We start from the raw sequence: 12,465 nt of genomic DNA, 5'->3' as shown, positions 1-12,465 counted from the left end.
AATGCAATGAGTTTTATCTCTCTTAATGTAATGGAATTTTATAGCTTAATGGAAGCAATATTACTATGTTAATGAAGGAATAGATCTCTTGATTATAAAATATTGATTGTGATTAGTTGAGGTGACGTAGAAGATGTACCAAAGAAGGCATATTTTTTTGCCGCACTTAACCATATCTCGGCAGAATTTTTTCCGCCACCTATTAATGTACCGAGGTGTTTCCATGTTGGTGCCGCACATGAGAGCACGTGACGAATCACTATGCCCCCCGTGAAAAAAGAGCCGGATCTGCAGTTTCCACGATGCAATTATCCCTGGCGGCTTTGGCGCCTTTTTTCCGAGCTAGCGCAAGCACGACGCGTGCCTCGACGTTTATAACCGCTAGGACCCGTGTGTCGTGTTTTATTGTAGCATGCTATGAATAAATACCCAAATAAAATTGGTAGACATATCCAAGAGTCATTCAAAGTGCAGGAACTTAAGTGATCACACAAGGGACTCATGAAGAAACCTCATACAAATCAAACAAGTCACACAAACAATATAATACATAATCTGTCTAAAAATGCATCACCTTAAAGATGATGATTTTTTGAAACACTGCTTACAAAATTGAAAACAATTTGTGCATGCAGAGGACAAAAATAAAGCATTTAGGGGGAAAATTTAACAGCTGATTTCAAGTTACATGTAGTTTGAGGATTTGTTCTTGTAAACAGCAGAAAACTGAAACCCATAACAACAACAGAAAAAACCAGCTACCTTTTGTACTAACGTTCCATTTATATTCGAGGAGAGCGTGCGCGTGGTGTGGTGACTGACAAGTGAGGAGAGGAGAGGAGAGGAGAGGAGCAGGGATATCCCTAGGCCACAGCCACACCGTTGGCCATGGCTTGGCACGGAGCACGCGCTCCTTTGACTTCCCTCTTCTTTTTAACCTCAGCAGCAGCACACAACTAATAAAATCTGATGAAACACCCAAACAGAAAAATACCATCCTAATCAGAACCACTCCCCACCTGATACACCCACGTACCCTCTCGCTTGCACGTGGGCTCCAGCGCGTCGCGTGGCCCACGCATCAGTGACTCGCGCGCCACACCAGGCAGGTCGCGGCCCCCGGATCTTAATCAAATCGAATGGGAATTTTGACGTCCGCAAGGACAAAGCCTCTGAATTTTCTGCTTCCTCTTCTCTTCTCCTGTTTCGTCTCGCTTTCTCTCTCCTCCCTCGCCTCGCTTCGCCTCCTCCCTCCCTTCTCCAAATCCCGTCGCTCGCACACAGGAACAAGCAAGAAAGATTTTTTTAACGAACTCCGGTTTTTTTTATCCTGCCCGCTGCTATCTTCCTGCCTCCGACCGCCGCGCACCAGGGGGCCTAAACCCTAGCCGGAGCCGAGCTACTCCGGCGCGGCGGCGGCGGCGGCAGTGCTGCTCCTCGCGGCAGCGGCGGCGCCCACCGGCGGGACGAGGCGTCCTCACGGGCCGCAAAGCGCGCGTCTTGGCGCTGGTTCGAGCTCTGGGATCGCCGGATTCGGGGGGCGTGCTTTGCTCGGTGAGTCTACTCCCGGTGACGGGATGGCTGCTGCTTAATTCTGCTCATTTTCCTTTCACCTGCAAAAAAAATTCTGCTCATTTCGCGATTCTGGGAGCGGGGAGCTGCGATCTAGTTGCGGAGCTCGGGGGTTGCAGCTTAATTCTGCTCGTGCCTGCTGCTCTTCTCGTTTTTCTTTTGGGCGTATCTGGTGGGGCTCTTCTTTGCGGCGGATTTGAAAGGGGGAAAATCTGCTTCGGATGCTTGCTCATGCTGGTTTCTACTTGATTTCGGGGGGTTCTTTAGCAGATTTGCGCCGGAGATGCTGGTCTAGATCCAATGCGTCCTCTAAAGATGCAATCTTTTGTTTGTTTTCAGGGGATATACTAGCTGCTTCCTTCTCCTTTCTGGTGGATCTTGCGGGCGTGCCCGGCTGACAGGATGGCGAGCTGGTTGGTGGAGCGCTCGATCTCCAAGTAGCTTCTGCTGAGCTCGCCCATTGCCAGCAAGGATGGTGTCCTCGGGCCCGCCCAACCCCATGGGCCCTGGGCAGCCAGTCGGCGGCGCCGCTTCGCTTCTCCGCTCGAATTCTAACCTGCTCAGCGGTGGTGGCCAGCAGGGAATGGGTGGCGGTGGCGGCATGCTTCAGTCGCAGTCCCCGTTCTCGTCTCTCGTCTCGCAGCGCGCGCAGTTTACCGGAAATGGCTTGCTCGGAGCAGCCTCTAATGTCTCCAACCTACTCAACCGGTCCTCCTTCGGAAACGGTGGCCCTGTTCCAAGTCCAGGACAAATGCCAAATGGCGGGATACCAATGAACACTCTTCAGCAGAGAGGAGGGCTTGATGGTGCTGGTGATTTCGGTGGCTCTGGAGGATCCGATCCTCTCTCCTTCCCATCTTCCTCGCAGGTTAGTTTGGGCAATCACCTAGGTTCAGATATGCTGCAGCAGCAGCAGCAGATAGATGTGCAGGATTTGCAGCACCAGCAGGAGCAACAACAGCAGCAGCAGCAAATGCAGATGGCTTACGGCCAGCAGCAATTGCCACCGCAGTCGCAGGCTACGGTGAAGTTGGAGAATGGTGGCAGCATGGGTGGAGTCAAATTAGAACAGCAAATGGGGCAGCCTGACCAGAATGGCCCAGCTCAGATGATGCGCAATGCTGCAAATGTCAAATTTGAGCCACAGCAGTTGCAAGCGTTGAGGGGTTTGGGCACAGTCAAGATGGAGCAATCAAATGACCCATCAGCGTTCTTGCAGCAGCAGCAACAGCAACAGCAGCACCATCAGCATCTGCTGCAACTCAACAAGCAGAATCCTCAAGCTGCTGCAGCTGCTCAACTGAACCTCTTGCAACAACAACGTCTCTTGCATATGCAGCAGCATCAGCACCAACATCAACAGATTTTGAAGAACCTCCCTTTACAGAGAAATCAATTCCAACAACAACAGCAACAACAACAGCAGCAGCAGCAGCAGCAGCAACAACAGCAGCAGCAGCAACAACAGCACCAGCAGTTACTTCGTCAGCAGAGTCTAAATATGAGAACCCCAGGAAAGTCGCCTCCCTATGAGCCAGGTACCTGTGCAAAGAGATTGACCCATTACATGTATCACCAACAAAACAGGCCACAGGTATGTTCTTTTGGTTTGCCTTAATGCATGTAGTTTTTTGCTCCAACCAAAAAAAGGTGCTTACAACTTAGTCATCAATATATTCCTTTTGATGCAGGATAACAATATTGAGTACTGGAGAAACTTTGTCAATGAATATTTTGCTCCAACTGCTAAAAAGAGGTGGTGTGTATCTCTCTATGGAAGTGGTCGTCAAACTACTGGAGTTTTCCCACAGGTGTATTTCTGGTGCTATTGAATCTCTACCTCTTTCACTCGAGTTTTCCTATTGTTTCGAGTATACCTTTTCCTTTCAATTTTTTTATCTTTAACTTTCAATATACGTTTGCAATTGCAGGATGTCTGGCACTGTGAAATATGCAATCGAAAGCCTGGCCGAGGATTTGGTGAGCATCATCTTAGTTTCTGCATCTTCCTCTCTTCCACGTGTTTCTATTTTTATCTTATGTTGATACCTTTACAGAGACAACGGTTGAGGTCTTACCGCGACTATGCCAAATCAAATATGCGAGTGGCACGTTGGAAGAACTATTGTATATAGATATGCCACGTGAATCCCAGAACTCATCTGGTCAGATTATTTTGGACTATGCAAAAGCAATCCAGGAAAGTGTCTTTGACCAATTGCGTGTTGTACGTGAGGGGCATCTAAGAATAGTTTTTAATCCAGATCTCAAGGTATTATTATTATGTCACTTCTTGTATAATATTATTCTTTAAATCAGTGGTGCCTTTTTTACTAGCATGTTTCACAATCTTGTGCTATTTTCTTTTATTAAAGATCGCATCTTGGGAGTTTTGTGCTAGGCGTCATGAGGAACTTATTCCACGGAGATCAATAGTACCACAGGTAGGAAGACTTTTTAGTGTATAGACATAGTCTCACTAACAGATCATGGATCCCATTATTTATATTCAATTTGGTAACAACCATTTGATATATTCTTGCACCTTGATGTTCAATTCAGGTTAGCCAGCTTGGCACAGTTGTACAAAAATACCAGGCCGCTGCTCAAAATTCAACAAGTTTAACGACTCAGGACATGCAGAATAATTGCAACTCGTAAGGAGATTCGCCCTGATGTGCATATATATGTTTTATCTTAAGTTCTTTTCTAAAATCAGCTTTACATATTGTCTTATCATTTGGTGTACCCAACTTGATACTGGTGCTATCTCTTCCATTTCCATTAATGCTTTGTCCACATCACTTCTGCATGCATTCGTGCCTGATCTTTTGAAATTTATCATCCACCATCCATCTTAAGGATGCATTTGTAGGGTTGAGCTAGTTTCCCTCAATGCGTACTTTTAGATGCATCGGTCACCATGATAAGTTAGGAGCCAAGGTGCTATGGTCTATGGACCTTAGTCCATACGAATATAATTTGATAATTTGGGTAGGGTAAATGTCCCATTGACATACACATGACTTGTAGTTTATAGGAACATTCTGTAAATAAGCCATTAAGATAATGAGATTTAGAAACAGAATGGAAGCAAAGCTGGGCTCTTGGCTCATCTTGCTTCACTAAAGGTGACTTTCAGATTGTTTCCATGCTTGCCATTGTTGTTTCATGCCATGTGGTGTCTGAGCTGGTCCTGAGCAGTACACTTGTCATGTTATCATGTGCACATGTACCTAACCTGGTTGCAAATTGGCGTATAAGGCAGGAACACAATGAGTGGTTATTACAATTATTTTCTACATCAGTATTTTTGTTTAATACACACATATGTATAAAGTTTGCTTTTAGACATTTCCTATTGTTTAGGTTACTGTACCTTTTCATTTTCATTTACCATTTTTTTCTTCTAATTCTTTGCATTCTCTTGCTTAACGTGATGGAGATGTTACGTAGTGTTCAACCTCGCAACCACAACAGCACAATGATGAGATTCCAAGTTTAGGAGGAAGTAGTCATCTGCACCTGGGCCTGTCCAACACAGCAGCAGTTAATCAGTGCATATTGTAGAAAGCTAGAAACATCACATTGGGGATTATCATAATTTGTATCCATAGATAACTCAGCCTCGTTCAGTTGGTTAGTAACTTCTTTGCTTGCTTAACCCACCTGGGTTTGAGGTTTGGTCTCCCCGTGGTGCCTCAACGTTGTTCTAAATAAAAATACCACAGGTGCTAGTGGCTCTTGGTCGGGTTTTTATGATCTGTTTCTATATTGGATATTTTCTTTTGGTTAGTTTCTATCTTTGTAGTTTCCTGTTAAATAGTTTGTCTTTAAAGTTTAAGCGCCTTTGCATAATGAGTTCGTCGTTCTCAACTTCTCATATCAAACAATCAAGAAGTAAATGAACATTCTTATTCTATTCTCCCTTGCCGTTATAGGAACTATGAAATACTCTACTATCAAATTCACGTGTTAAATTTTCCTTCCTGAGCAGCGAAAAGACTTGGATAACTGTCAACACCTTGAAACCTTGCTAAGAAATTAAATTAGCAGGATATTTGATACACGGTCCTGTGCGAACACGTGTTTCTGCTGTAAATACAGTGATTATTTGGTCTGCAATGTTTCTCATGGAGAAGTCATTTAATATATTCCTAAATAACCCGTTAACTAGGTGTGACCAATAAAAACACCTATTGAGCATTCTGAACGTGATGGTTAACTAGGTCATTGTACATCACACTACATTATCTAAACCAGGAAGTTTGATTCGGCGATGCCCCTCCCCGTTCGCTAGTATCATCATTTTTGCTGCGTGAATTCAGACTGAGATTTAAGGAAATGAAGTTAATTAAATTTTCAAATCTCTGACTCAAGCCCATTGTCGAATCCTACTCAGCAATTGTCGAATCCTACTCAGACGAAAGGGGTTACTTATGTATGGCGGAACGGGCCAATCTGGTCTTTCATAATAAAGAGATATGATGTGAAGTCAACATATTCGGCTCACATGCCTTTTAAGTCTTTTACTCCGAAAAGAAGTGTTTTCATCAGAACTATAATTAAAACTACTGTAACGTGTTTCCGTTCCACTGCATTGTGTGGAGGGTTAGGGGAGATAAAGTTGGAAGGAATCAAGTAATTCATTGAACATTGAAGGTTTTGCCATCCCTTTGGTCATTGGTTATAGTCGAATTTCATCCGACCACTCTCTTAAAGTACATCTAGACTCATCTTAAGTCAGATCTTTATAGATTACAGAGTAAAAATATGGTGAGGTTTCATTAGTAGTCAATTTCAGTTAGGTCGTGAAAGGAGCTAAAATTGCAAGTGCATGCATTCTTAAACTGTATAACCATTATCCTTTTTGAATAATAAAAGGGGCATGCCGAGTATTGAACTCTGCACTTCCTCGTATTCATTTTTTTCATACGTAAGCCAACTCAGCTAAGAGCTTATGCTGTCAGGGCATGGTTAATAATTTACTTAAAAGTTGTGCATTTATTCGCTGAAAAAGGTAACCTCATCTTAAGCATGTTTTGTTTCTCGTGTATCTTGATAAGCTGTAATTGTTTCGATCTGAATTAATACTTGCTCATTAATCCATCGGAAATGGGATTCTAGTTGAAATCATGAGGATTCTCGGACTATAGAACCGATTGAGAAAAAAACAGTTGCTTGAAAAATTTGGTGTAAATGCAGGGTACTGGATTTTATGCTTTATTATTGAAACCAGGATAGGTGGCTCGACTAGAAAATACCTGGAGGCTAGCGCTTGACCTGGTCTGACTTTGGTTAGCCAGTCAATGTGCACAAAGTTACCAAAATTGATGAGGGGTGTGGTTTGAACGCTAGACATTATAATCTGGTGATCACAATTCACGGTGTTAGCATGTCCAGCCTTGGTTTGGTATTGTGCCAAAGGGAAATGGTTGGTCTTATTTATGCGTGCTAAACTAAGCTCCCTCGGTGGCCACCAGTTATCAAATAGCGAACGAGTGAACCGGAAGCTTCGCTGGTTTAAATGGCTGATCTTGTTTCAGTAATTATGATGTTATGTGGCGGGAAGCGGATGCTTTCATATGTAATGTTTTAGCCTCTAGCAGCAAGATATTATGTGTTAATTTCCAAGTTCTACTTCTATCTACCAACAACAAAAGCCTATTGTTCTTGTTCTAGAAGCATAAAATGTTCCTAAGCAAATATAACTTTATATGCACAATGCTTGTCTGTACTGAACTTCTTTGCGTGGACTTTATGTGCATTATCTTTTGCTTCATTGTTATAACTCATCTCTGATAGAAATTGCCATGGTTACCAATGCGATCTTAAGGGTAGCACCTAAATCCATGGTTCAAAAAAGCGTACGCCTAGGTACGCTTAAGCACGCTTAAGCGCTGAGCGGTTGTCTTCCGCTTCGCTTTTGGCCTAAGCGTTCGATTAAGCGAGACAGGGAATCTGGTCGTGTTTTGTGCTAGAATCTCCTCTATGCGAGTGTTGGTGTGTTGCCTGTGTTGCTCTGCTCCTTGCTCGATGCATTGATGGTGATTAGGTCTGGCTTAGCTGCTTGCTACTCCTCTACTGCTTAGCTGCTTGCTACTCCAGTAAAGCTTAGCTGCTTGTTTGTGTTTGTTACATTGTTTGCTTAGCTGCTTGTGTGTTTATAAGAAATTGGAGCAAAACCGAGGCTAACCAAGGTATTAATCCCCGTATTCCTCAGAAATGTAGCATTACATGCTTAGGATACAAATTTACAGCATATTATAGGGGTATATGTGCCCATCTTGACTTCCCTGTTTCATGTTCGTACGATTTTAGCCTGAGCGCTTAAGCGGCGCTTAAGCTCGCTTAAGCAGCAGTTCCTCTAAGCAGTGCCTCACCGCTCGCTTAGCGCCTAGCGCTTTTTTGAACCTTGCCTAAATCACATTGTCCTTGCTTTTCTTTTAGTAACCATTCACCAACCCCATCAATTTTCATTGTTCTAGTTCCTTCAATATACTTATATTGCACTCTTGTACTAATAGGTTCGTTGCATGTGCCCGCCAATTGGCCAAAGCCTTGGAGGTGCCTTTGGTAAATGATTTAGGATACACAAAACGATATGTCCGCTGCCTTCAGGTACAATCTGATCTGTCATAGTTTCCTTTCTAAGCTTCTATCAATTGAAGTTGGTGTTAGATTGTGTTAAAAGTATGCAATTCTTTCTGACCTATATCATGCAAAACATTGATACTATCAGATAGCGGAGGTCGTAAACTGCATGAAAGATTTGATTGACTACAGCAGGCAGACTGGATCTGGACCAATCGGTATAGCATCTTAACCATTTTATCCCGTTGGTTAATTTCACATCATTTTTTCAGCATGAAGCAAATTTGCACAGGCCATGTGCATAGCATTTGTACGAGACATAAATATGTGTTCTTTGGTCTGTATATTTATAACATTATTTATTTAGTCAAGTTCCCTTGCTATACATTTTGTACTTGCCTACTCATTCCTCTAAATATGGTAGGACAGTGATAAGGTAGGAGATCATTCAGTTTTTGTCAGACAACACCGTGATACTAGTTTGATGCTGGTGACGATCTATCACAGCCAATAACTACTCATAACCAGGGATAAAAGGCTAGTTTGGTTGGTATCCTGGGTTTTATGCCTGGGTAAGAGTGGTGCCTGGCCTGGGCCTGAGATGTTGATGATTTTGCCTTCACTGGATTTGCGTACCAAGCAAGTAACATACATTCTATCTGCAGAAGAGTTATGGTTGGTAAGGTAGGCAGGTCCGAGGAGTGGCGGTGATGGTGATGGTGATCAGCCAGGATGTTGTCTGACTGGATCAGGCGATGGTGGCATATTGGGGACTCAGTTGGCAGCTACTGTACTGGCTAACTAGGGTGAAAACTTAGGTTTGACTATCTGGACCTGGTGATGGCGATGTTATGCGGCATTTCCTCCCTGAAGGTGTTTCTGTTGGGAGCTGATGCATGCTTCCCAGATGAAAATCCAGGATCTGTCCTTGTTAGTCCAATCCCGGGACGACAATGCATATCCCTTGTTAGAGGTGTTACGTTGAAGAAAGGCTCCTCTGCCTCCCCCCCTTTTTTTTGCTGAGTTTGTCGGTTTTGTAGTTGGTGCAGAGGCCAGGGGCAACAAAGCTTTCATTTTTCTAACAAAATACGAAGAAGTCCCAAATTGGCAGTGACGGGCATCATATTCGTATCCATCCCACCGCCATTGTCAGCAGTAGCGGGCCAGCCTCTTGGTGGCAGGATGGTCACTTGTCGCTGGCATATAGGCTGGTCTTTGTAACGGCAGAAGAAACAGCGCAGCCTCATGGGGTGCCTTCTTCCCTTTATTCATCCCAGACCCAATATCCAGCACAGTAGCTTGTATGCAGCAACGGTGGAGCTTGGACCCGATAAGGATGGAGCTTCAATGCTATGGTACCATGGAGTCACCCAGCTGGCTGCCATTGCTCAGTTAAGTGGGGATGAGCTCCCACCTCTGCTTACCTTCTCTTCTTAAGTGGGGAGGAGCTCCCAGACTGCATCTGGCCCACTCAAGGTGCTCTAACTCAAGGTGCCTGAGCCAGGGTAACATTGGTGCCAGGTTTTCCAGGCCAGGCCACTAGCTGATTATTCGGGACATCAACCAAATAACACCAAGGCAGGTCCCATGGATTATCCGTTCTAGGCATGATGTGATGGGTGATTTCAAGTTTTCCAACCAAATCCATAGGCAGGAAACGGTAATATCGTGATTGCCTTCAGTGTTACTTGATACACATCTCTGGTGAAGAAATTTGTAAATACTCAAAGATGATTTGTCTTGCACCTGAGCCTCACGGAAGAACTAGGCTGCCTGATTCCTACTGATTATTTGATTCCTGGTTGCAAAACGCAGTAGCTTTGTTAGTTTGCCATTGAACAAGATGTGATTTCTAGTCATATTGATGCCTGCTATTTGCTGTTGTATGTTATGTTTGTCAATATTTAACATTCACTGTTATTTTTGTTTATTTCAGATAGCCTTCATAACTTCCCTCGGAGGACTCCAGGCATCAATCCTCTTCAACCACAACAGCAACAGCCTGAAGATCAGCAAGCTGTCCCCCAGAGTTCAAACCAGAGTGGTCAAAATTCTGCTCCTATGGCTGGTGTGCAGACTTCTGCCTCTACCAATGCAGATGTGACATCAAATAATTCTCTCACGTGTGCACCCTCTACATCTGCACCCTCACCATCTGTTGTTGGGCTCCTCCAAGGTTCCGTGAATTCTAGACAAGATCATGCGATGACCAGTGTAAATGGTCTGTATAACAGTGGAAATAATGGTGCAATTCCCAAGGTGAACTCAACAAGCTCATTGCAGTCAAACCCGTCTACCTCGTTCCCTTCCCAGGGGCCTACGTCCTCCAATAACAACATGATGCCTGTCCCTCAGAATACAAACCAACTTGGTTCCCCAGCAGCATCATCTTCAAGCTTACCACCAATGCAGCCGCCTGCAACTAGGCCTCAGGAACCTGAACCAAGCGATTCCCAAAGCTCGGTTGAGAGAATCTTGCAAGAGATGATGTCATCACAAAGGAATGGTGTTGGCCATGTAGCGAATGACATGAAGAGACCAAACGGGCTTACCCCTGGTATTAATGGGGTTAACTGCTTAGTTGGTAATGCTGTCACAAATCAATCAGGAATGGGAGGGATGGGATTTGGGGCCATGGGTGGGTTTGGTTCAAACCCTGCAGCTAGTGGACTGAGAATGGCAATGGCGAACAGTGCAATGACAATGAACGGGAGGATGGGAATGCATCACACTGCACATGATCTATCACAGTTGGCCCAGCAGCAGCAGCACCACCAACAGCACCAGCAGCACCAGCATGACATCGGTAATCAGTTGTTGGGTGGACTTAGAGCTGCAAATAACTTCAATAATCTTCAGTATGATTGGAAACCCTCCCAATAGAGTGATCAAAAATAGAAGAAGCTCAAATATGATGATGATGCATCCCTCACTCGCTCATTGCTTGGGGAGAATCAATTGCTTGTCATGACTTCCTTTGTGTCAAAGCATTTAGGCTTTTGCACCAGTGGTGCAATGGAAAGGAATCATAAGCAGTGGCAAGCATCTGCTACCTGCCTCGATTATCACTGTATGTTGCAACAGTTCGTCTAGCTGTGTATTATGCAACTATGGTACTGAGCTACCTGCTTCGGTTAAGTTACCGAAAGATAGAGTTAAAAGATTAGAATCTGCCTGCACCGTGCACGGTCGGTGTCGGTGTTTGGTGTTATCTCTCACCCGGAAAAGAAGTTTTCCCTCTTTTTTTTCCTTAACGGATGACATCCAATCTGTAATTTATCATCGCCCTCTAGCAATCATATGTGCTGATATCTTCACCTGAGAAATCTCTCTTTGTAGCCTTACTGTACTCTGTATAAGTATCATATTGACTAGTGAAAAAGGTATCAAGAATGTTTTTTTATTAGGCTTGCTGCAAAATCCTCTGGCAAAATGTGCATTCTTCTATCTTGTGTGTTTCAATCAATGATTTGTTTATTTGATTAAGCAGGTTTCGTCATCTGAATCAGTTATGGCATCAGGTTGCTCATTAACTCTTAAAGAGGTTATTCCACGATTCTGAATACTATGTTCTTATGTGTATTTGAGCGCATATGAAATGATAGGTGACCTTGTGTACTGAAATAGTTTCATCCTGGTATTGCCTACTGGCGATCAGTTTTCAGATATGTGGGGAGAAACTGTGTAGTACGTTCGGGCCGAGAAGATGAGTGAAAAAAAACTCTAATAAATAAATGAAAGATGCTGGATCTGATGATAGGTGGAATAACCGAAAAGAAGAGACCTGCCTGAATCTTGCATGTGTCATATATGAGGCTGCAAACCATCACATTCCGTAGTTCAGAAGTATCCATCACAATTCACAACAACTTTGCTTCCATCACAGGGTAGTTGCGATTAGTTGCACACATTACAACAAATAAGTTAACCAGATGTGACGTTTCTTAATACTACTAGTAATCGCTAGCTTTGCTACGAAGGACCTGGATGCACCAGATGGCACAATAATAACCGGTTGGCAGCTCAAAATCTATTGATTAAATTGTGATACTTCACCTCTCTATCCTCCCCGCCAGGCCGCCACTATATATATTTGTACATGATTGATCGATTGCCTCTAGTAAGTTAACCAGATGTGACATAAGGCATCTCCAGCGCTCGGACGCAAATTAACAGTTTGCGTTGGAAAAGGGAAAAATTTCAGCCCATCGGACCGACGCAAACTGATCGGTAGGTCCGTGCATTCACGGCTCAAATATGTGCTTGGAATGCATCTTCGCGGACACAACGCGGTCAGCG

At 43.9% G+C, this 12,465-nt stretch overlaps 1 protein-coding gene across 1 annotated transcript; it reads left to right on the top strand.

Annotated features, from left to right (window-relative positions):
- Positions 1 to 2,027: 2,027 nt before the first annotated feature.
- On the top strand, positions 2,028 to 11,577 carry LOC124703554 (transcriptional corepressor SEUSS-like). The gene is made up of 9 exons (XM_047235771.1): positions 2,028 to 3,166; positions 3,264 to 3,383; positions 3,504 to 3,552; positions 3,630 to 3,844; positions 3,948 to 4,016; positions 4,135 to 4,229; positions 8,100 to 8,193; positions 8,315 to 8,384; positions 10,103 to 11,577. The coding sequence occupies exons 1-9, from the start codon at positions 2,045 to 2,047 to the stop codon at positions 11,047 to 11,049; spliced, it is 2,781 nt and encodes a 926-aa protein (XP_047091727.1). The 5' UTR covers positions 2,028 to 2,044; the 3' UTR covers positions 11,050 to 11,577.
- Positions 11,578 to 12,465: the final 888 nt, after the last annotated feature.

This window comes from Lolium rigidum, chromosome 3 (assembly GCF_022539505.1).
Source record: "Lolium rigidum isolate FL_2022 chromosome 3, APGP_CSIRO_Lrig_0.1, whole genome shotgun sequence".
In the NCBI taxonomy this organism is placed as follows: Eukaryota; Viridiplantae; Streptophyta; class Magnoliopsida; order Poales; family Poaceae; genus Lolium; species Lolium rigidum.
This window is presented reverse-complemented; position numbering and strand designations above follow the sequence as displayed.